The sequence below is a fragment of the Setaria viridis genome, chromosome 1, assembly GCF_005286985.2.
Source record: "Setaria viridis chromosome 1, Setaria_viridis_v4.0, whole genome shotgun sequence".
Lineage (NCBI taxonomy): Eukaryota > Viridiplantae > Streptophyta > Magnoliopsida > Poales > Poaceae > Setaria > Setaria viridis.
This window is the reverse complement of record NC_048263.2, coordinates 31,571,877-31,595,311: the sequence shown is the minus strand read 5'-3', so window position 1 is coordinate 31,595,311 and position 23,435 is coordinate 31,571,877. Positions and strand designations below refer to the sequence as shown.

The window sequence follows — 23,435 nt, the reverse complement described above, 5'->3', positions numbered from 1 at the left end:
GCCGTGGCAACTCCACCCTTACCACCCCCACCTCTCACTTTCGACTTAACAATGTCCTTGTTGTTTCTTCTCTGATTCGTAATCTGATTTCTGTTCGTTAGTTTAATAAGGACAATAACTGCACGATAGAGTTTGACGCTTTTAGTTTTTCTATCAAGGATTTTCCGACCATACGCCTGATTCTTCACTGCAATAGCGTCGTCGACCTTTACACCATGCCTCTAGCAACCAGCTTTGCAGCGTCTCACGCTGGCCTTGCCATCTCCTCCAGTTTGTGGCATCTCCATCTTGGTCATCCTGGTCCTGCCGTCATCGCCAAACTTAGACAAACTTCATCCATTGCTTGTAATAAAGATAGTCATACTCTATGTCATTCATGTCAGTTAGGGAAACATGTGCGGTTACCTTTCTCACATTCTAGCTCTCACACTTCTGCTCCTTTTGAGTTAGTTCACTATGATGTTTGGACTTCTCGTAGCTAGCATCTCTGGTTATCGCTACTACCTAGTCATTTTGGACGACTTCTCGCACTTTTGTTGGACGTTTCCTCTAGTTCACAAGTCTGACGTCGCCTCACACATTACTGATTTTTGCGCCTATGCTCACACGTAGTTTAGTCTTCCTGTTCGAAGCGTCCAAGCTGACAACGAGACCGAGTTTGTCAATAAGACTCTCACATCCTTTTTGACTTCTCGGGGTATCCACTTGCGTATCTCGTGTCCCTACACTTCTTCCTAAAATGGGAAAGCCGAGCGTGTTCTACGCACCCGTGACTCACACATTGCTCATTCACGCCTCCATGGTCGCCCCATACTGGGTCGAGACGCTCGCCGCCACCACCTATCTTCTGAACCGGTGCCCCGATTCTGCCATTCAGAATGACATCCCCTATCGCCTCCTCTACTCCCAGCCTCTCGAGTACTCTCACTTGCGTGTCTTCGGTTGTCTTTGCTACCCCAACCTCTCAGCCACGGCACGCCACAAGCTTGCTCCTCGCTCCGCAGCCTGTGTCTTCCTTGGTTATCCCTCCTCTCACAAAGGGTACCACTGCCTCAACTTGTCCACCCGTCGAGTCATCATCTCTCGCAATGTTGTCTTCGACGAGTCCGTCTTTCCCTTCTCCCCCATCCTACTCACCCATCACAGCTCAACTTCCTTTTTCGAGCCTCTCCGATGTTCCTACTTCTACCTCGGTCGCTTCGTTGTCAGACGTTGAGCAGCCGCGGCCCTCACCGGCCGACCCCGCCATCCTGTTTTGCAGGAATTCACAAACGACGACCCCGCCATCCTATTAGTTTCACGATAAGTCTACTAACATGATTTTTATATTATTAGTGTCTAAAATTGAAAAGTGTTTGACTTAAAAAAATCTAAACGTAGCTTTATTCTGCAGAGTGAGTACGAGCTAACACCTCACATGCGTACACCTAGCGCCTGATGTAGCTAGTCAAGCGCGGCCGATAATGAGGTTGAGCTGTGGAGTTCGGGGTCGCTGAGTTAGGAAAAAAATTCCTAAGTTATCACGCCTTAAGCTATTTAAATAAGCAGAAACATGACAAACTCAGCCATCTAGTATAGTTTATTAACTGCAACGAACAATGGCCCCTCTAAGAGGCAGCTACATCATTCGAACCGCAAGCTTGTTTGTACGGCATATTATTAGGTATCAGCACGAGCAGGAGGAGCAGAAGCGACACTTGCACCCCTTGGCGACGCACACTCCATTGCCTCCGAACTGGATGTCGCAATTGTCTAGGCATGTTTGAGGGACGCACTTAGCCGGCCAAATGATTGTTGAGCAAATGACAACCTGCGCCTCCGCCTTCATCGGCCATGTCCCTAAAATTTCAGTTCAGCCGGATATGTCACGGTTGGGTAGAGCGAACTATACGATCAGGCGGCGAGGAAAAGTTGCTCTGATGTTACAGTATGTTGTTGCGTATAGGCCCCTTGGCTTGCTGGACTTGTATCTTCGATGTACTGCTATTCTGCTATGCATATCATCTTCGATTCAACGTTTTCATCACATGCTTCTCAAATGACTTAGTTAGCCATGTTTTAACGCTGTTTCGATATATAGAAATGGTGATGATCACCAGGTGCCGCAGCAGTTCGGCACAGGTATCAGTTATACTCCAGCAACCACGCAAGTGGATGCAACAATCTTTCGTCTTGCGCACACCACCACCCACTGCCACAGACGTGTAGCGCAGTTCGATCCGTCCCTGCAGGCGGACCGAAGGTGCCTAGCAAAGCAATCACCTAAAGCCGCAACTAATGATACAATTGGGCTGGCTGATCAGCACTCGGTCCTCCATTTGTTTGCCGGCAAGCAAACATGTGGCAGAGAGAAGAAAATCCCCATCAAACAACGCCAAACGAAAGTACGGTTTCAACATCATAAGAAAGCTATGGTGTTGGAGGATGTGATATGATAAGAATCCAATCCCTGCCGATTAAATGCTGCAAGGTGTAAGGTTACAATCGTCACCGGAAAGACGAAGGTCCAGACAAACGCAAAATTTTTCTCCATGTTCCTGGCCTCTGAATAAGGGCGTGCAGATAAATATGGTAGAAATAGAAAATGAAGCATCTTGTCTGAACGCTACGCAACTCACCTGCTTGCTTGCCTCCATCACATACTGCTTGCTTGCCTCCAGTACTTTTCAGCCTCATCTTGTCACGCAGCGGATAGTCTTCACCGACACTCTATTGACAACAAAATTCATCCACTTAAGGATGCTGGATGTACAGACCATGGCTCATTTCTCCTTTTTTGGGTGCTAAGTTTCTGTGGATCATATCAGTCACTATTTCCAATTTACAACAGTGCTAAATCTGTGGCTCTGACCAGTTGAAACATGACGACATGCGTCTAAAAAGATAACCAATTCCACACACATTGACAATAGTAGTTTTACGAACCATTAACTTGCCTCTGTTTCTTGCTTCTCTGCATTCCCTTCCTTTGGCAGCTCCTGCAATGTGGTCAGGTTACTCAATTCACCCTCCTGTACTGAACTGGAAGTGGACATTCCATCAGCAGGAACAGCTGGAGTTGACTGGCCTGAGTTGGAGCCTGAGTATTGGCCCATGGATTGCTTTGATGTGTTCAAAGCATGACAATGTGGGCAGTAGTACGTTACGTGTGGGTAATCTTCCTTCCGTGCCAAGCCTGCATATATTAGTATGTTAGGTAATGCATCCCTTTTTTTGGGTACAATATGTGAAAAAGGGATCAATTGAGCTTGGTTCATCGTACGCACCATTATGCATATGGCAGTTGCCACAGATCAAAGCATACGACTGTGATGGGTCCTCCCCCACAAGCAAGGCAGCAATTTTTGCAATCCATCCACCATCACTCGCCCCTGTGCCTTGATGGTGTTCTACCACCATTGGAGCTGGTGCAGTTTCCAGGCCAGCACTAGCAGTTGGACTGGATTCAGTTCCATGTGCTGGGGTATGAGCACCTGAGGGGCTCCCGGTCCTGCTTCCACTTGCATTGGGTTGCTTCCTGTTTCTCAAACCATCTGAGCGTAATATCTCAACATCGTTGCTTCTAGCCACTGCAGCATCCAACTTTGGTTCTTCTCCAACATGAACTTTCAAACCAGTCTCCTCCCCAAGCTTTGATGCCAAAACTGAAGCTGCTGCTGCCTTTGCAGCTGGATCAAGATCATATTTCTGCACATGTACAGTTAAGGGTACATTTCACCATTTAGTATCAATGTGGCAAAAGAGATGAAAAAAGTCTGATACCAGGAACTAGCGAATTTTTGTAAGCTTGAGCAATGGCTACTTGTCCACTTACCTGAATAAGCTGTTGGGTAAGATAATAATTCGTTCTCTCTTTAAGCTCATCAATCTTGGCTTTCCTCTCAGCCCTCAACTTTTCAAGTGTCTTCTGGTCTTTCCGCTCAACTGTGAACAGATACGAATACGAATTCATTAAAGCAAAATAGAATGTGATTACATCCTGCACCATATATGTTTATGAAAATATTACCATGATATTAAAAAACATAGTGACAAAGGTTCAAGATCTTTATTCAAAAACGAATTATATTACCTTCCGTTCTTTTTGTTATCATTTCTCTAAACTAAAAGAACGACATTCATTTGACAAATGTACAACAGAACAATCATTCAAATTTACACAATCCATGCAAATTTCTAATTCTTCATTTGCCAAGCAACTGTAAATTATCATTATCTCATAATCATTTTGCGGATGCAAACAGCAGTTGTGACAATGATACAGTACATACAGCTACATAACTTAATGTGTATCCAGTCACTTTACAGGGAAGAAAACATGACCAAGGATATAACCTACTTGGTATAACAGCACAAGGACAATTCTTTCCGTTTGTCTTCTTAAGGCTGTCTTCAAATTTCTCATGTCACTAGTTTTGGTGAACTCAAGTTTCCACTTACAGAGAAAAATGGAAACCAGGGGAATAATCGCGACACCAATCTACCCTCATTATTTGCATTGACAAATCTCCAATTTTGAAAACCATCAAATTTCAAAATGTTGAATGAGAAAATAGAGCAGCATCCAGGGAAAAAATAAAGCAGGTTTCATATTATAAGTTCTGGAAAAATACCAGCCACATATTTCAAGCACTGAAATAAAATTCCCCAGCACAATTTTTCATACAGAGCACACAAATTTCACAAAAGGCAAACAAAAGGAAAAATAACACCTCTGAAAATTTTGCTCAAAAGCAGAAGTGCAAAGACTGGTATTGCACAAGTTAGAAACAGTATTATCTGACAGGGGCTCCGGGGCACTTACGCATCCTTGTGAAGTTTACAACTGTTGAATATATCAGAGAGGATACAGCAGGAAGAACAAACATTGGCAGCACCCGAATTGCCCTCATTTGCCATGTTAGATCCTCATCTCTTGTCATCATGATAGCATATACAACAGCCAACACCTGAAAACATGTTTTAACAAAAAATGTAAAATGCATCATATAGTAAAGCAACAACCTAAAAAGGGAAAAAAGATCATTAGAACAGAAGAGAGAAGAATCATATAGAGTGTTTATTTTTAGCATTTGATTGTCAGAAAAGTTTTGGAATGCAGTAGTCATGCTCTGTGAAATCCTTAGAGCACATAGCCGCATACATTTGACAAATGCAATTCCTGCAACTTTATAATCCCCAGAATGAAAAACAAATCTGTGATTCACATAATAAAGGAGCATGAATAAACCAAAAAAAATGCAGGAAGGACACAAAGGGAACATTATCAGTGTGACAGAAAATCAACCATATCCTTTTCTGGTAGACACACCTATTCGCTATTGGTCCACTCAAAATATCTCATACCCTAAAGTTACTCTAATAAAATATCAATGTATTAGCAATTTAGCACAACGTTCCTGTAACAAACCTATTGGCTGTTGCTTTATCAAAATGCCTGCTTCAGATGTATAACCTATGTATGCAAGTAAACACCACTCTGAATGGGTAGCATTAGCACATGACAACCTTTTTTGTGCAACTGAACAAGGGTCTTCTATGAACTGAAAAAAAAATTGCCACAGGCAACATTTGTTTGGTGGTAACTAGAAATTATTAAAGAAACCCCATGAATACCATTGGATTCATGAACATTGAAGCTTTGACAGAAAGCGCAGGAAATTCAAAGCAGCAGTCAATTTCGCACTGCAATGGGATCATCCCTCTACAAAGAATTTTACGCCTAATTATCATATCCATCAGTGACGCTAGGCATGAATCTTCCACATCATGTGGCAATCCGTTTCTCAGTCTCACTGGAAACAATACATCAGTGGCGATAGGCATGAATGTTCCACAGCACTCGTAGATAATACATGTGTTTGAAACACCGTCTAATGTATTCCAGTAAAGCGGTTGACCTTTTACCCTTTGGTCGAAGCAGAAAAACATCCACATGTTCTTTAGCAAAGTCATCTTTTCCTGCTGTTCTACCCCAACTCTAAGCTAATCTCAAGCATCGTATCAATAGACCGCAGCACGCAGCAGAAAATCCGCAGGTCCTCAGATCATCAGAACACGCATAATACACAACATCTATCTATCACAATAATCAGCGAACCTAGCGACAGGAACAACCACGAACGCAACACCCGCATCACCGAACCATCTCAAATCAGGAGATAAAAAAAACAAGAGGGGAAGGAAGGAAGGAAGGAAGGAAGGAAGGAAGGAGAATCGGCGAGGACCTCGGCGAGGACGGAGAGGACGATGAGGTTGCGGACGGCGCGGCGCGAGAACTGCGTCCGGCGGCGCATCCGCGCGTGCACGGCGGCCTCCTCCTTGGACAGGTACTGCAGGCGCTTCTCGAAGTCCTCCCGGCCGCCGAAGAGCGCCCGCCACATCCGCCCCAGCACCCCGCCCCGCTTCCCCTTCCCCTTGGCCTCCGCCGCCTCGGGCGGGGCCGGCGCAGGCGCCACCTCCTCCGCCGCCGCCGCCGCCGGGGAAGAGGCCATTTGATCGTTCGCCGTGTGGATCCCCGCGGCGCTGGATCCGGTGGGCGTCGGCACCCGCGCGGGCCAGCTGGTTGCCTCTGGACGCGACCCGAATGGAAGGGAAGGGGGGAAGAGGGGAGGAGGAGGAGGAGGGGTTTGGGGTGGGGGCTGGCTGTCCTGTCCTGGCTGGCCCTCGAGACTCGAGAGCTCCCTGGTGACCGGGTCCCGGCGCCCGTAGCTTTTGGGTAGCTCGGCCGGCTCGGCGTCCCCAACTCCGACTCCAAGTGGGTACGGGGGAGGAAATGCTGAAATGGCACGGGCGCACGCGTGAGTCCGTGGAGGCCGGGCGTGCCGTGCCGGCACCAACCGTTCAGATTTCGGACGCCTCGGAGCCGATCGCGTGGCTTTCGGTGCCGGATCACGTAGAGATGCGGGTGATTTTCAGGAGCAGGCGAGCAGCAGCCAAGGCCAAAAGGCTTTTGGAATCGTAGATGACGTTGGCTGTAAACTTCTGGAAGGGAACGCTGGAGGAGTTGGCAAGGAACTGGATGCGCGGCGGCATGTGCACGGACACCCGGCCAGCCGCGCGCCGACGGGCGGCCCAGGCAAGTCAACACGCGCATCGTCGTAAAGGAGGGGGTTTGGGACAGATCACCCGGCGTCACCTGCCTTGCCACGATCTACCGGCGCCGGAGCGGGATTGGAGTCCGGAGACCGGCTCCACACGCGTCGCCGTCCATCATGCCTCCATGTTCCTCCCCTCCTCCCATTGGTGTTTCCGCCGCATTAAAAATGGAACGGCGCCCTATCCATGGGGCTAGGCAGCTTGTTAGGCCTTGTCCAAAGGTTGAGCCAGCTGCTGGCTCTTAAGCCTTGCGCGGCGCATCCACGTAGACGCACGAGACAACACGTCCATCGGTTGGGTTCATTGCACATTTCAAAGAGTTTGTGGGGCCCACGTATATGACTTTTTTACTCAAATTCTCTTTTCTCTCCGGTCCTCGCTCTCGTTTCCGGCCGGCTGCTGCGAGATCCTCCTCATCGCGAAGTGCTGCCTCGCCTCCGGCGCCGGCAACCAGCGCCGCTCTCTTTTTCCTCTTGCTCTGGCAGTGTGAGCCCGGGCCCTTCTCCTCCGGTTGCCCGACGCCCTGCTGGCCTGCTCCCTCGCCGCCGCATCCAGGCGGATGGCAACCAGAGCTCACGCGGATTCGTCGGCCTTCGCGTTCGCAGCTCCATCTGCGCGACGATGCCGAGATCGTTGGTCTCTACTACGATGCGGCGGCAAGCTCATCCGCCTCCGTCAACGACGCGAGCTCGGACTCCCTTTCCTCCGGCGGAGCGCATCCTGCGCGCTGCCGCCCCGCTTGCGGCCGCGTGTCGCGGCGGCCTAGCCGCTCCGCCGTTGACCGCCCGCGAGGCCACGGCCTCGCCTACGCCTGTCTGCGCGTCGCAGGTCAGCAGCTCCGCCGCCGCCTGGCCTCACTTGCGCCCGCCAGCGCACCGTGGCTCCGCCATTCCGCCGCCGACCGCCCGTGGCGCTGCGGCCTTGCGGCTGCGCAATCGCCTTTGCGCCGTCGAGGGGCTCCGCCGGCCCGTAGCCAGCAAGCAGCCGTCATCCACTCGTTCTTCAGTTCTGGCCGGCCGTGGGAGAGCAAGGAGAAATGGGACCCAGCATGCTTCGGGAAGCGTGTTTAAGCCTATCTCTTCGTCCCATGCTAGCATTGAGTTTTTCATGCCTTCTCTTTCTTCCACGCCAGCAGAAATCCGATGTCAGCTAGCTCTGAGCTAGCTGACGTGCCCCCGTTGGAGGAGGCCTAGCTCCATGGTCCAGGCTGCTGCGGCGGGCAAGGTGTCCCTGTTCGTGACGGACGGAACTACTGGTCTCTGCTTGTACAGTAGACAGTAGTATGTTGCGATCACGAGTTCGCAACCACGATTTTGACTTGCGGCCGTGAATTGCTCATAAAGTCGCAACGTTGACGTCTTATTCATCAGTGTGGAAAGTGACTATGATGTATAGTATGTTTGCAGTGTCCTTATTCATGACACCGCGTTGTACAGGTCAGACTTAAGAGGCAGCGATCACGTTACTTTTCATAGAGGAAGCATACACACCTGACGCGTTTTTCTTTTCACGTATACAGAAATGCCTTTTTTTAAAAAAAAAACTCGTACAGAGAAATGCTTTGCTTGCTGCCAGCCCAAATCGACTATGAAATGCTTTTACTTTTCGTAGTGGGCTGGCTGGGGGAGAGTGAGTGACAAGTGATCAAGCCCAATTCGACAATGCAACTGGCCCAATCCGTCTGCACGCCCAACGGCCCAAATTTGGAGACCTCTGCGAGCCCAGCTTGCCGTACACACAATCAGCAGCTACCGAGCAAGGCAAATGCAACACCATGATAGAGTATCCCTCTGTCTATTTGAATTTCACGGCAACACCATGATAGAGTATCCCTCTAACTCGGGCCTCTCGACGGGTGGTGGTTGGTCGTGCTCGCACGCAGGGCCCGACGTCTATGCGGACAAGACACTGGGACTGGATGCCTGCAGAGGCTGTTCCAAAGCGATCAGGAAGCCCCAGAATAATATCTCCGGTTTTCTCCCTCTCGATGGGGTCGTTGTTGGTCGTGCTCACAGGGCCCGACATCTATGCCGACTATGCGGACAAGACACTGGGACTGGATGCGCCAGCACGCTGTTCCCAAGCGATCAGGAGGCCTAGAATGTATATCTTCTTCTCCGGTTCTCCCTCTCGGTTCAGCTTAAGCGATGGCGGCAAATACTAATCAGCGGAACTCCGTCCCTCGTCGCAAACAATGTTTTTAATTCGTCCAGCTAATCGCGATTAATTGTGATTAGCCGCCCTCATACCGACAGGAACCACCGATCCGACTTTCCCGACTAGAAAACTGGTTCGTCCGACTAATCATCGACTAACCATGATTAGTCGACCGATTAGGTCGAGGACAACTAGGTTTGAGGGGCAATTTGCAGGAGTGAAAAACACATGTGCTTAGATTGTTTTAGACTGTCATTTGGGCCTATTAGGTTTAAGATATACACCTCCACGGTAAGATTGCAAGATCCAAGAGTGTGGGACAAGAAAATGTTGTTAAGGTAGGTATTTCACAAATCAAAACTCACAACTAATTTACCACCGAACCATCAAAATTATCTTAATCATAACTTTATATTATATACTATATAGTATATCGGTCCCAGTATATAGAGTATATAGGACGATTAGGACCGAATAGCCTCGAACTAATCAGGTTGAGCAATGACTACGACTAGATTCGATTATACGATTGGAAAACATTGACCGCAAAAAGGTTAAAGGGCATCGGGATCCTGTTCCATTCGGGTAACGATCGCGACTCAACTTTTGCCCTGACGAGCGGACCGCGCGCGGATGGAACAGACAGGAGGCTGGGGCTTTGAGTTCCAAGTAGTCCAGCATCGACGAGGCATGACATGAGCACGGAAGAGGTGCTCTCTGTGCGAGGAGAGGAGAGCAGTGATGACTGATGAGATAGCTGCCAGCTGAACCATATGCAATTATGCATGCCTGATTCCAAGCTCCAAAGATTGTGCAAGGCTAAAGAGGCTTTTTGTGGGCTACGAGCCTACGACCAAGCCGTAGATGCCCCCACGTTTTGTTCTCAGTTGGAAGAAGGTACTATTTGCGCCTGCACACGGGAGCTAGGGAGCACTCGTGAATTGGCGCCACCTACAAGGAAACACGACGATTGGCATAGGGTAGTGTGTTCAATCAACTCCAACAGAGTTGCTATCTGACTCTCCGAGTTAAAATTTAGCAAGTTAATAAGAAAATTGTGGTCCAACAGAGTTACTATCTGGCTCTCCATCCCATCCGACTTGCCAAACTTCCCCTCAGACTTGCCAAACGTGGCAAGCCAATTTGCCTTCCCAAAGTGTGGGTCCCACGTGCAGTAATGGAGAAGATGTTGCGGTACAAAATAGAGAGGTTGTTGGAGTGAATGAAGAGTGTGGATTTTTAGAGAGGAAACTAACTATTGGGATTTGGAGAGTGGGGATAGGTAATCTGTTGGAATGAGCAACTCATATAGAGAGGAATCTTTTTGCCAACTTAGATAGAGAGTAAAAATAGGTAGTCTGTTGGGGATGTCCTTGGAACCGGTAAGGACAACGGTTGGAATGCCATCACTGTATTTCTAGCATACAAATATAGTGTTGCACCAGCACTCCACTGCAGCTCGTGCAGTGCAGAAATACATACAAATATAGTGCTGCACCAGCACTCCACTATAGCTCGTGCAGTGCAGGCGTGTAGGCTAAGGGGGAAGAACGGGATTTGTTACCATTACCAATAATGCGGAATTACCTCCACGAATTTGATCTGATCGACACGACGTATCAGCTGACTGTATGATAATGGAACCTGCTCAGAAGATTACGTGATCGTATCATATCGTATCGTAGGTCTTGCTGTTGGCCTACTATAGTGGGCTGGCCGGACTGACAGCCATTGATCGATTCCAATCAAGCTTTCCCGACACGTACTGGGAACTGGTGCCAGAGACCATCTCTTCAAGGCAACTATATAAGTGTGAGTGTAGAATGTTGCATGTGAAGTATGTCTATGTGTAAGTTCATAATACTATAACTTGTACTTTCATAGGAAAGTCTATCTAGAAAAATGTGACTCTTGGTAAACTTCCCTGTAGTAGCAGCCAGTCGGAGCACTGGGTGAACCATGCACCACTAACAGAGGGTTACCTACTTTAATTAGCTTCACGACTCTACAAATCAGACAGTACGTACCAGTTGACCCCATAAATGGACGGGACGTAGGTTACGCAACGGCCACTCTTTTTTCACCAGCTTACCAGCGTGCTGGGCTTTACCCAGACAGAGTGCGAGATCCACCGATAGTTCGGTTCCAACAGCAAAACTTTGCTTCCCCGGAGATCTCGTCAGTTTCTGAAGCTGCGCAGTGGGATAACCGGATCGGGGCACGTACGTCGTATCGTTATCTCTCCGGCAGCGAGAGATCGAACTGACGGCCTGCCACCGGAGAGACCACTCGATTGGTTGACCAGTCTAAGGGAGTCTGGTCCGCGGTGCTGTCTCTGAGCCTCTGAAACTGAAACTGAAAGCCGTAGTGGCCAGGAACCTGTTCTTCTGCGCTGCGACTGCGATCGCTCACTCTCTATGTAGCATAGAAGTGCTAAAGCGTATCTGATCTAGAAACTAGAAACCATTCCCTTCATCACATCTCGCGCATTCATGGATGACGCTTACGCGTGTTTAACTATAGTCACTAGTCAGGACTCAGGACTCAGGAGACTAGCATCACGCCCCTGCTATCGGTTGCGGTTCTCTTTCCTGCACTTGGCGTAGTTTTTCAATAATGGCATTGGCGGTTGATAGAGCAGTCGTTATATAGGAGTGTTTTGGAATTTTTTTTAATAGCATTGCACTTTGCTCCTTTTTTCAGATCAACATGGTGATTTTTAGGCCACGAGAGTTAAACGCGAATCTTCTTTTATTCGCCAAATACTAAGATCATAGTAAGAAAAAAAAACATAAACTGGGTTTTATGGAAACAATTAAAAAATAGTAACATATGTCAGTGATTAAACTTTTGAAATTTTGAGTGCTACGTCTTTTTATTCACGTAGTTATTACTTATTACCTCCTTTGAGACTTGAAATCAACCACACGTTTGGAAGAAGGGACAAAATCGATGTTAACAAAAGTTCTGCGAATAGCGCTATGCATACATGTATGCATCTATGTTATACGGCGAAGAGCAACATCAGGAAATCTATGTTAACAAAAGTTGATGAAGAAGGGGGGAGGCCCGATGCTACCCATTTGATCTAGATCCGACGGTTCAGAACCCGCTTGTTTCGAGCCTTAGAAACACTCGGGTGTGTTCAATGATCTTTAGACACAGCGCTATGTAGTATATACGTCGAAGCATCGATGCTAAGCACGTGAATCCCTGTGCAGATATGTATGTATTGGAAAAGCTAAGCAGATCTTTGCACGAGTCGCGATCCGCACAGTTCCGCACGCGGCGTGTGACCACATCACATCCGGGTATCTCCTGCCCGGCCTTGACCCCAGCGCTAGCGACAGGGCGCGACCGCGCGAGTTCTGCAGCGACACACACAAAGAATCAGCCGTTTGCCGACATCAGAGAAAGGTGATTAGTACTTGTTAGTTTCATTGCCGGGTTCAGGCCTTTTCGATCAGGTGCGGCATGCTGCCGCGAGAGGATTGCACACTGGCGACGTGCACGCACACGCATTGTGCTCGAATTTCTTGCTTTGGTCACACGCACTCACTGCTCCATCGTTTTTTGCCGCCACCACACAGCTCCTCCGGCTTCGGGGGCACTGTTCCGTTGGGATCGCGAAACGAGAGCGGAAAGAAGCTGGTAGCATATATGCGGCGGTCCCTGGCTGCTGGCTCGGTCATCGGGAGCCGGAGCTGAGGAGGGTTTCCTGTCTTGGGGTCCGGCCGCACGCATCGAAAGGCCAGCGCGCGCCTGCCGACCTCGAGAGAGGGAGAAGCAATCGTCCTTCACGTCCAAATGACAGGCGGCCGGGGCGCGCGCGTGCGGGCAGCTGCGGGAACCAAGTCGATGGCCCGCGTAACGGTGATGTGATGTTGACATGTATGGCGCGAGAATAGCTAGCGCCCTCGCAAGATCGATCGTGTTTTACCGGTTCAAACTACGATCGATAATAGCCAGTGCATATGCTAGCTGCTAGTTTATTGTACGGAACTACAGATCAGGGCTTGGTTGGTAGCTAGAATTAGCAGTGTAATGCTCGTACTCCAGAGTCCAGATTGCATCCCCAAACAACCTTTCACATCGTACTATTGCTTGAGCAAGGATCCACACAAGAATGAGGGCCTTTTTCAGAGTCTATTTTCGTCTATTCCGATATGGGCATATGGCCGATTCATGCCTAGAGTCTGCAAAGACTGCATTACATCAAGGAGGGAAAAAAGTGTGTTCAAAACGTGAAATAATTAAACTTCGAGACATGCCTCAATAAATGAGGGCGGAATGGATGAACAGTTTTCCTGTTAGGACATTGTAACATGGCATGCTGTGATCGATCCTGGCAAATGAGATGGATGCTTCCAGCTCCTTCTAGCTCATGTTTTGTTTAATTTTACGAGAATTAATTATTTGGCAGCAGCAGAAGGAAATAAAGCTGGCCAGCTGATGACAAGACGAGATCGAATTAAACGCGTAGAATATGCGCTGCCCACGCGTGATCCGATGCGTGTGAAACCGTTGAAATCTTGCTCGATCAGTCGATCTGAAAAAAGAAAATGTTAACCTGACAGGGAAACCATTGGATTTTTGTGCCAAATCTCGGACCGGCCGGTAGCTTAGAACAAAGTTTAGTAGGTACTGCCACTTTGGGGCAGGAGTATATATTAGTGTAATGTAAAGCTGGTCTCTTAGAAAGTTTGTCTGGCCTTCCGGACGAGGAACAAACTGCCGCCCTTCACATTGCTTTATTCTTCAGGGTTGAAAAGAGCGGACTACTATATAGTTCAACAAACCTTTTTTTAAGCCAGCACCGGCGGTCCGAGCATCATCAGTTTGGTTTTGACCTACAGAGCCTGCAGCAAATATATTAAGGCATTCTTTGACTATTATAATAAGGCATTTTCTGTCATGAAATATTTCGGTAGGATCTAGGGTTGTTTGGATCATGTATTTTGTGAAAACCAGATTCCAGAACACTCGTTTTAAACCAACAACCCTAAAAACGTTGTTTGGATAGACTAACAAACTCGCATACAGACAAAACTGGGTTCCCACAAAACCTGAATTTTAAGTTTTACCAAAAACGAGTACTTGTTGTTTTTAACAAAACTACTTTTCCTTATCCTCATCTTGATGAGTTTTTTCGGCCTCACGTTCGGAGTACAATGATAGGATCACCAGTATTTGTGAAAGCATCAGTTTATTTGGCGCAGCCAAACACGGCGTTACTAACAAACATTTCCAGTTTTTTTTACCCAAACAAAGAATTCTAAAAAACAAAGGCTAACCGAATAACAACTTAAAACCAGTTTTCCTAAAAAGCCTCTTAAAACCTGTTTTAGTAAAACTAGTTCTATTTTTTAAGATCCAAACAACCACTTGTCCACAAATATAAGACATTCTTGGGCCTCGTTAATAAAGAAAAAAAGATTTTCTACCTCTACCGCTACTCCGCTAGTCATGCATAGTGCATGCTTGGGTCTAGACGTAGGGCTATCAAGTCGGCACAACATGTTGAGAGCATCGTGCTAGCCGCGTAATGCGGGATTTCATATCTATCTTTTTTAGATAGATAACTAAACATCTATAACTCAGTAGTAGTCCAATAACTGGTCCACAACAGCCCAACGTACTATTTCAACATTGTTGAGTAATAATGTTGGTGAGTGTAAAAAAAGTTAAAAATGTTGGAACATATAAAAAAATGTTGACTAACATCAAGAAACGTTGGTAATAATTAAGCCAGACTTTTTGTAAAAAAAAAAGTTGATGAATGTTAACAAATCTTGATGGACGTTAAAAAAGTTGTACATGAGTTTAATATGAGCTTAAAGATGAGTTGCTTATCTACCTTCCGTAAGACATATAGGAGCCCCCACATAATGCAACATGGCACGAGAGGGCTAGGCGCCATCGCGGCATGGCCCAAGTCCCGCTCCACCCCTAGTAAAATAGTTTTTAATTTTAGTAGGAAAATTTAATATACTCGCTTTGTCCCTTGATCTAAGGCATATTTTGATATTTTTTCAAATGTAGATTTTAACCTTTAATTCCTAATATTGTTAGTTGCTAAAATTAATCAGTATTTCATAAAGGTATTATGATCATGAGTATTTTGATGTAAATTTTACATACTAAATATGTATATAATTTGATTAGTTATCAATCGGCAAACTTAAATGTCAAAATAAAGTAGTGAGGAGGGAAAATGCTAGTAAAGTACCTTCCCCACCAAAAAAGATAATGTACTTCATATGTTGATTAATCCTCTCTAACTGGCATCATAGACGGTGATAGGAAATTGATGCATGGTCGACATATGTAGGTAGGAATCCTTATTAGCGCAGATCGATGCACCTAGTTTAGCAAAGCTCCAGCACAAAAGATATGCGGATTTCTTAGAGCTAGGTATTTGCAGATTCAAGAAATCTTGGATCTATAATTGGTGGTACATCGAGAGCATATAGATGTTTTTTCTCCTTCTTTCTAATTTTTTTCCTATCTACTTTCCTCTTTCACCTTCATTTTCTATCTTGTTCTTTTCTTTTGTTTTTGTATCACGCCACTTTCCTTCACTAAAATTATATCCACTCATATTACTCTTTATCAGCTTTTTTTTCTTTTTTAACAAAATTTTTTTTTAGAGAACTTGTTTGAATAGGTTTGGTAAATAACTTGTTTGAAGAAGTTTCCAAGAGAGTTTGTTTGGAAAAACTAGTTTGAAGCAGATTTTCTAGAAACCTCATGCAAAGAATTTTCTTTTATAGTTCTCCTAGAAAGGTTCTATTAATTTTGCTTGAGAAGTTTTGTGGAACAAGTTATCCTAAAAAATTAGCCATAAAAAATGCATGACTAAATTTTACCTTATAAAAATGGAAATATGTGAAATGGAAAAAAATGTGAAAAAATGTAGGTTGTAGGAACATCACGCCTTGGGAGGCTTCCTAGCGCGTGCTAACCAGCACGTCCCATATGTAGGCCTACTGACTAGACATGAGGTAACGGTATGGCATTATTCTGGAGAAGAGGAGTAGCAAACTTTTGAGAAAACATTGCGTGTTTTTTCTCTTTGTTTAAAAAAACTGCCATGCGGCGTTGTGCCTGTGCTGCCGTTGCAACCACCGAATCTAGTATTCTAGCTCCTCAAGCCATGCCCCACCCAGCCATGGTGCCCCAAAAGGAGCAGCATGCAGCAAAGGCAGCATGGTCCCTTGTCTGTTGGGACTCAAATCCCTTCCGAATCAGTGTCACAAACCCAATAGAGAAGCTCAATGATCAACCTGTAGTACAGGCACACCGCCGCATGGCAGGACCCTGTCCACTTCCATCTGCATTATATTGGCTCTCTACCTCTACATGTACATACCCATGAATCATTTTGCGGCTCTCAGAGGGAGAGATCGAGTAATCTAAGCGAGTATGCGACTACATACCCGGTGACTAGAGTGGGGAACTGGGGAATGTGCCACGGGACCATATCGCAGCAGGACTACGGAGCGGCAGGTCTGCATGCCTCCCGGAGGAACACGCAGCGGGCGGCCATGACCTGCTGCCCATGGAGTCCGGGGCCCGACGACAAGGCTGTACGCCACTACACCCTTCGAGAGAAATCCCTGCTGCATGCCTAGTTGCCCATACGTACGCGCACACGTACTCTGTCAGTATACACCCAACCCGTACGTACCAGTACTGACAACAAATTAAAATACGCTGTCTGCGTCGCCATGCACGCCCGCGTCGCTTGCTCGCCGTCGTCGTCGCCGCCGGCCCGGTCAAAACAGACTCGGCGCGTCGACGTCCCTACCGCCTCCAAGTGTCGGCCTTCGCCGGCGCGCGCCTCCTCTAATTAATCACCACTGGTGTGGTGGTGTCTGGTGGCAGCTTCACGCCTCGCCCTCGCACTCCGATCGGGCCGGACCCGCCACGCAGAGGTTAGTTAAAGCTTCGTCACCACGAGTGCGCGCGCGTATCAGCTGCGTGCGCGTGCTGTGCGACGGTGCACTCCGCAGGCAGCCAAGCCACCGCGTCGCCCTCGCCCCTATATATAGGGGAAGCTTCTTCAGCTTGTGTGCAGGACGCTCGCAGCCTCGCACAGTCAGGCAGGCAGGCACAGGCTGACAGGCGCACAGCTAGCTCCCGATCAGCGCAGCGCTAGAGCTTCCGTCCGCGTGCGCACACGCAGCTCCAGCGAGTTTGAACCTTGCACACAGCCTGTTCGTTCGACCGGGAGCCAGCCAGCCAGCCATGCCGGCCTTCGCGGGGAGCGCAGCGGAGCCGCCGCTGGCGGACAGCTACCACGCGCTGCTCCGGCGCCACGGCGGCGGCGACAACGACGATGGCGCTCACACGGCAGCAGTGCCCGTGGCGGAGTGCGAGCTCCCGATGATCGACGTAGGGTGCCTGACGCGCGACGGCGGTGGCTCGGAGGCGGAGCGGGCGGCGTGCGCGGCGGCCATCGCGCGCGCCGCCGAGGAGTGGGGGTTCTTCCAGGTGCGCAACCACGGCGTGGCCCCGGGGCTCCTGGACGCGATGCGCCGGGAGCAGGCGCGCCTGTTCCGCCTCCCGTTCGAGGCCAAGTCCACGGCCGGCCTGCTGAACGACTCCTACCGCTGGGGCACCCCGACCGCGACGTCGCCGCGGCAGCTCTCCTGGTCCGAGGCTTTCCACGTCCCGCTCGCCGGCGTCTCCGGCGACCGCTGCAACTTCGGCGACCTCACCGCACTCAGGTTCGTACGTACAGGCAGCATCACTCCACTCCACTCCACCCCTCCCCTAATAAGCTAGCGAGAAGTACCGTGCTTTTTTCTCATTTTTGTGCATAGTTTACCGAGCGACGACGAGCTTGCTCGCTCTGGGCGTTGGACATGTGTCCACCCTGATTCCGATTCTGCCGTTTCATCTCGTGCAAGTAGCTATTAGATCGATCGAACTGGTGTGTTCTGCCGACGCACGCGAGCATTTCTCAAGTACCAGGAATGATACCCATCGGAAAAATATTTTTCCCGTCCTAGAGCTAAGAGAGACCTGGTAATTAAAATACGATTCCATCTGCCGGGTCGCATGACTGCGACGCGGGTTATTGGTGCGGTTGCGGCGGAATAATTACCAGGACACGACGTAACCCGACCGGGAAAAGGAGAGGCGCTTCAATTTACGGCGGTTGTAAGCTGGCCTGGCAGCATCACCTTTTCTTTGGAGCCTTCTTGCTACGGTTTACTACTAGTCAGCAAGTCGGTGCAAAGTAGTTGGGCTGTAACTCACGTCTGATGTGGAAAATGCAACGGCCGTTGAGGCTCATGCAATCGTCCTCGTCGCGAGTACAACTACATGATGGATTATTGTGCATATCGTGGCTAACAATCGGTGCTCCTTTCACGGGTCTAGTGATCAGGGAGGAAAAGGATTAAAGTTAATGAAACATCGATGGACGTCCCTATATTTATTTTTTTATTAGTTTATGTTGCGTCATGGAAAAAAAAAAGTACTTGTGTGCTATCTAAAATAGTATACGTGTGATCCCTACCAAATGTCTGAATCTTCTATTTTTTTTAATATTCGAATTTGTTTTATGATTGGGCTGGAAGGGACTTTTCTAGACTTGTAGTCTCAAGTTGCATATATAGAAATAAAATTAAAATAGGGGTGAAATAATAATTGAAGTCTTCAGGTCGGCACAACAATATCTATAGTTTACACACGATGCTATCGTCCCATCATCATATATAATCAAGCAAAGCTGAGCCACGGGTTGTCGTTGTGCCACCGTCGCCGCCGCCGCCGCACAGGGACGTGACGCGGGAGGTGGCGGGCGCGATGTCGAAGCTTGCCGGCACGCTGGCGCGCGTGCTCGCCGAGGCGCTCCTGGCGGGGCGGCGCCCGGCCGGGGAGCGCTTCCCGGAGGGTTGCGACGAGACGACGTGCTTCCTCCGGCTGAACCGGTACCCGCCGTGCCCGGTCTCCCCCGACGCCTTCGGCCTGGTGCCGCACACCGACAGCGACTTCCTCACCGTGCTGTGCCAGGACCACGTCGGCGGCCTGCAGCTCATGAAGGGCGCCAGGTGGGTGGCCGTCAAGCCCATCCCCGGCGCCCTCATCGTCAACATCGGGGACCTGTTCCAGGTACACACCCATCACGTTGCTTTGTTTCCCTTCTGCACATGCCGATCGGTCGACGACGTCGTTCTCCCCTCCGAGGTACCTAGTAAAGCCTGACTAGCTACCTTGCTTTGTGCACGAAAAGCTAGGATCACATCGGCCACAATATACTTTCCTTTCTCTCTTTATCAGTGGCTGCCTGTCTGCGTGCAAGTACAGAATCCAGCATGAACATATTCCTTTGACTCTTCAAACTTGAGGCCTTGCCGCGTCAGACACGCACGCAGCCGCGCAAGGAGCTACGTGTACTTGCCTGCGCTGTTCCGGCGCGTACTGCATGTACCGCGGCTAACCAAAAAGTTTAACCAGTTCTAGGGACAGCAAAACATCGCAGTACGAAAGCTGACCTGTCCATGCATGCTACACTCACATCGCCACATGGTGTATTGCAGCTTTTGCGAGGGGAACCAATGGGAGATCACACCAGTACACCTACTATATGGAGTACTAAAGCGAATTTGCCCTTATCCATACAGAGAGATCACACACCCGACTTACTTTCAATGTAGTACTGATAATGAAGATCAGATTATATTACTAGGATTAATTGAGTAAATGTTTGCCGTACGCATGCTTCTCTTTTACAATCTGTCAGCATCGTGCATGCATTGTAATCCCAAGGTGGCCTCTCTTAGTCTTTGTTCTTTTTCTTCGTTGCGTTATTTTTGAAGGCTTGGAGCAACAACAGATACAAGAGCGTGGAGCACAAAGTGGTGACCAACGCGACGACGGAGCGCTACTCCGTCGCCTACTTCCTTTGCCCGTCCTACGACTCGCCCATCGGCACGTGCGAGGAGCCTTCTCCTTACAGGACGTTCACGTTCGGGGAGTACAGGAGCAAGGTGCAAGAAGACGTCAAGAGAACCGGGAAGAAGATCGGGCTCCCTAATTTCCTCGTCTAGATCTGCATGTGGCCTGCAAAGCGCTTACGCACAACCCGGCCATGGCGCAAACTACCACTGCCGCCGCCGCGCCAGTTGACAATACATGGCGTTTTAGACAAAGAGAATAAGCCAAAACAGCTTGTTTTGTTTTGTCCAATGAACGTCAGTGTAAGTTTCTGGTCCTTGTCAAAGCGTGTTCCTTTCTGTATGCCAGCATTGTACAGTGGAGAGCGCAGTGTGATTGGTACATTAATTAATTAGTTAATTACTAGGTTGTAGCTTAATTGGATGTAGCTAGTAGCTAGCTACTACGAGGAAGTACGTAGTAGGATCGAGGGAGCGTGCACCTAGGATAGCGATGTGTTTTCCTGTCTATTTTCTTCTTTAACCATATCCTTCTGCTAAAACATGTTGCATTGTATGTTGATGACAATTTCTATGTCTGTGCATGTACAAGGAGTACTGAACCTAGTATATACTTATGTTAGCTTGCTCTATTGAGTACTGCTTCGTCCGGACACAAAAACTGCCTTGTCGTTCAAAAGTGAACACTTTGGATCGGCTGCAAATTGGTTTTAACGGTTCCCCGGCTTGCAAGAATTATCTTATGGCACAGGAAGTAGAACAACAATTCTCCCACTCATAATTACTAAGGATCCGCAACAGAAAGGCTGTATTGCTCGCACGTTGCGATCATGAAATATGTATACCATGGTTAAGAAGTGGAATTCGTGTTGGACCCTGTGCAAAAGTGTCGGAGATTGTCGAAGAAGTGGCCGAGTGGTAGTGCCGGCAGCTGCAGATGCTTCTACGCATACAAAGTCCACGGCAAAGAGCTCGGCAACCCGCGCGCGCGGCGCGGCACCCCGCGCCCGATCCCGGCAGCTAGCCTTCCCGCACCTATAGACCGTGTCCAAAGAAACCGGTGATCCCTGTACCTCCTCTCTGTTTCTGCCCGATCCGAGTAGAGGCCGTCCGCCCGACTCCCTCGACGCGGGGCGCACCGCGCACGCGCGCCTCCGCTCCGGGGCTGACCCGCAGCGGCCGCTCTCCGGCGGTCCGGCCGCACGAATGAGCAACAACGTGAACGTCCCGCAGGCCGCAGCGGCGGTGGCGCCCGGGCCTGGGGGGGATTGAGGCGTGTGCGCGAGGTGCGATTGGAATCTGGGCCGAGGTGTCTTCTGCGCGCGGGGTCGTCGGGAATGGAAGTTGGGTCACTCGGGGCTGCTTCGTGACTCCGTCCGAGAACTAAAAACTTGCGTCCCAAATCGTAGTCACATCGTGCAGAGGCCTGGAGATCTCCACCCGTTGTGAAGGCTGAACTGCGGCGACAGCAACGATGGGCGCGCGTGGAGGCGCTTATATTGCAGCCTGGCAATTTTTGGGTGGGTCAGGCAAATTGTCTCACCACTCGATATGGCTCCGGGGTTGCTAGCTCAGCCAGTGGCGGTTTGGGGATGGCCGGATTTGGCCTGAGTAGGGCCGTCCATCCTCAACAATTCGTCAGGAGTCTCAAGCTCATGGGCTGCAGGTTGCTTGAGCCGCCATGTGATGCATAATGCTCTAGCTGCTTTGCGGGTGGCTGTCCGGGGATGGCTGGATTTGGCCCAAGCGGGGTTATTCATCCTCGATGATTCACTGATAAGAAGTTGGGGAGTCTCAAGCTCATGGGTTTTAGGCTGCTCGAGCAGCCATGTGGTGCATGATGCCATGGCAACGGTTTTGGCGGCCAGTTTAGTGGAGGTCGGGGCGAAAGCCTAGTCGACGACACTTGCTGGTGTCATTCCCTCCTTGGCAGGGGCGGATCTAGGGGAAAAAATAGGGGGAACTGAACATACTGCCAACAAAAGTTCATCATTTCTAAGTCGTATTACTGTTCACTCACAATCCACAGCGAGGGGTAGGTTTGGGCCGGTTTGACAGAGCATTCACTAGCAACGCCTTCAGTTTTTGTTAACAGCACGCGCATGCTTGGGAGTCTGGACCATGGGTGGACCATGAGTTACAGAGCTTCATTTGTTTTGGGCTGTGTAATTGGAAGGCCATAGGCCACGGCCCAACTCATTGCTAAGTTCTTTTACTTGGTGTTTTTCACCCTGACCCAATAATGCATAGGCTATCTTTTACCTATGTCTAAGCTAAGTAAAATCTGCAACTTCTCGAGTTCTCATCCATGGTGCCTCAATTTTGGAGGGGGCTCCATGATGTCGCAGGCAGCAGGGGGCTCGAGCCCCCTTAGCCCCCCAGATCTGCCACTGCTTCTTGGTGGCGGTTTGGACCTCCCCCTATTTAGGCCGACGATAACAATACTATTGATATCATGGTCCTTCCTGAACGCATTGTCGTGGAGATACATGTGTTTCGGCATTCCCAACCTATACTTGTGGCTGCGTCGAGGTGTTCGATGATTCTATTAGATGCTAAAGATGGTGTTTTTGTTACATTCCTACGTCGTTTTGGATATTACCTTCGCCAGAACATATTGGCTGCGACTCATTATCGTGGTGTAAGGATACTAGGGAGATCATCCATTTGGCAAGCAGAGTATTGAAGACTTTGGACATTTTTCCCAAGTATGGATAAATAAGCAATAATAGATATTATAGATATTGTTTGTGATTATTTCCTTTTATTCGTGTGCTTGTTTTCTTTTATTTATTTTTGATCAGCTGAATACTCCTTAAACACTTGGTCGGACTTATTTCCATTTTCTAAAAAGATACAGCAGCGAAAACGACATTAAAAACAGTTACAAATACCAATTTGAAAACAATGATAGTTTCGAACACCAAAACCTACGAAGTTCAATAGCCAACCCTCGGCAATTGACAGGATCGCGACATGTTTGGAACGAGATGAGCATGTCACGTGTGAAATCAAACAAATGAAATGGACGACCCCGATAAACTAGCAGGGCTTCTTGCAGAAGCACTTGCGCAGGGCGTTCTCGAACTTGCACTCTCCGCCGTGGAAGCTCTCCTCCATGCACACCGCGGCGCAGGTGTCGCTGCTGAAGCAAAAGCCCTTGAACTGGTGGCTCTGCGACAGGCAGTGGTTCTCCTCCTCCTCCTCCTCCTCCTCCTCCTTCATCAGGGACTTCGGCGTCTTCTTGGCATGCTTCGATAGCTTCTTGGC

The 23,435-nt window shown here is 48.8% G+C and overlaps 2 protein-coding genes across 2 annotated transcripts; one reads left to right on the top strand and one right to left on the bottom strand.

The window, feature by feature from the left end:
* Positions 1–2,432: 2,432 nt before the first annotated feature.
* LOC117863253 (uncharacterized protein At2g24330) lies at positions 2,433–6,641 on the bottom strand. The gene is made up of 5 exons (XM_034746890.2): positions 6,228–6,641; positions 4,805–4,949; positions 3,815–3,924; positions 3,267–3,687; positions 2,433–3,175 (listed from the first exon to the last, which is right to left on the bottom strand). Exons 1-5 carry the CDS (start codon positions 6,492–6,494, stop codon positions 2,928–2,930), a joined length of 1,191 nt encoding a protein of 396 aa, XP_034602781.1. The 5' UTR covers positions 6,495–6,641; the 3' UTR covers positions 2,433–2,927.
* A 10,675-nt stretch (positions 6,642–17,316) lies between these two features.
* On the top strand, positions 17,317–20,797 carry LOC117843799 (gibberellin 2-beta-dioxygenase 6). The gene is made up of 3 exons (XM_034724518.2): positions 17,317–17,987; positions 19,047–19,380; positions 20,088–20,797. The coding sequence occupies exons 1-3, from the start codon at positions 17,506–17,508 to the stop codon at positions 20,316–20,318; spliced, it is 1,047 nt and encodes a 348-aa protein (XP_034580409.1). The 5' UTR covers positions 17,317–17,505; the 3' UTR covers positions 20,319–20,797.
* The last annotated feature ends 2,638 nt before the right edge of the window (positions 20,798–23,435 follow it).

Bases quoted from the DNA above. Each gene is read 5' to 3' on its own strand.
- LOC117863253 (XM_034746890.2), bottom strand. From the start codon at position 6,494: ATGGCCTCTTCCCCGGCGGCGGCGGCGGCGGAGGAGGTGGCGCCTGCG. The intron at 3,925-4,804 runs GTAAGTGCCCCG...ATCTGTTCACAG, and splicing joins TGTAAACTTCACAAGGATGC to TTGAGCGGAAAGACCAGAAG. The intron at 3,688-3,814 runs GTAAGTGGACAA...GTACATGTGCAG, and splicing joins TTACCCAACAGCTTATTCAG to AAATATGATCTTGATCCAGC.
- LOC117843799 (XM_034724518.2), top strand. From the start codon at position 17,506: ATGCCGGCCTTCGCGGGGAGCGCAGCGGAGCCGCCGCTGGCGGACAGC. The intron at 17,988-19,046 runs GTTCGTACGTAC...GCCGCCGCACAG, and splicing joins GGCGACCTCACCGCACTCAG to GGACGTGACGCGGGAGGTGG. The intron at 19,381-20,087 runs GTACACACCCAT...TTATTTTTGAAG, and splicing joins ACATCGGGGACCTGTTCCAG to GCTTGGAGCAACAACAGATA.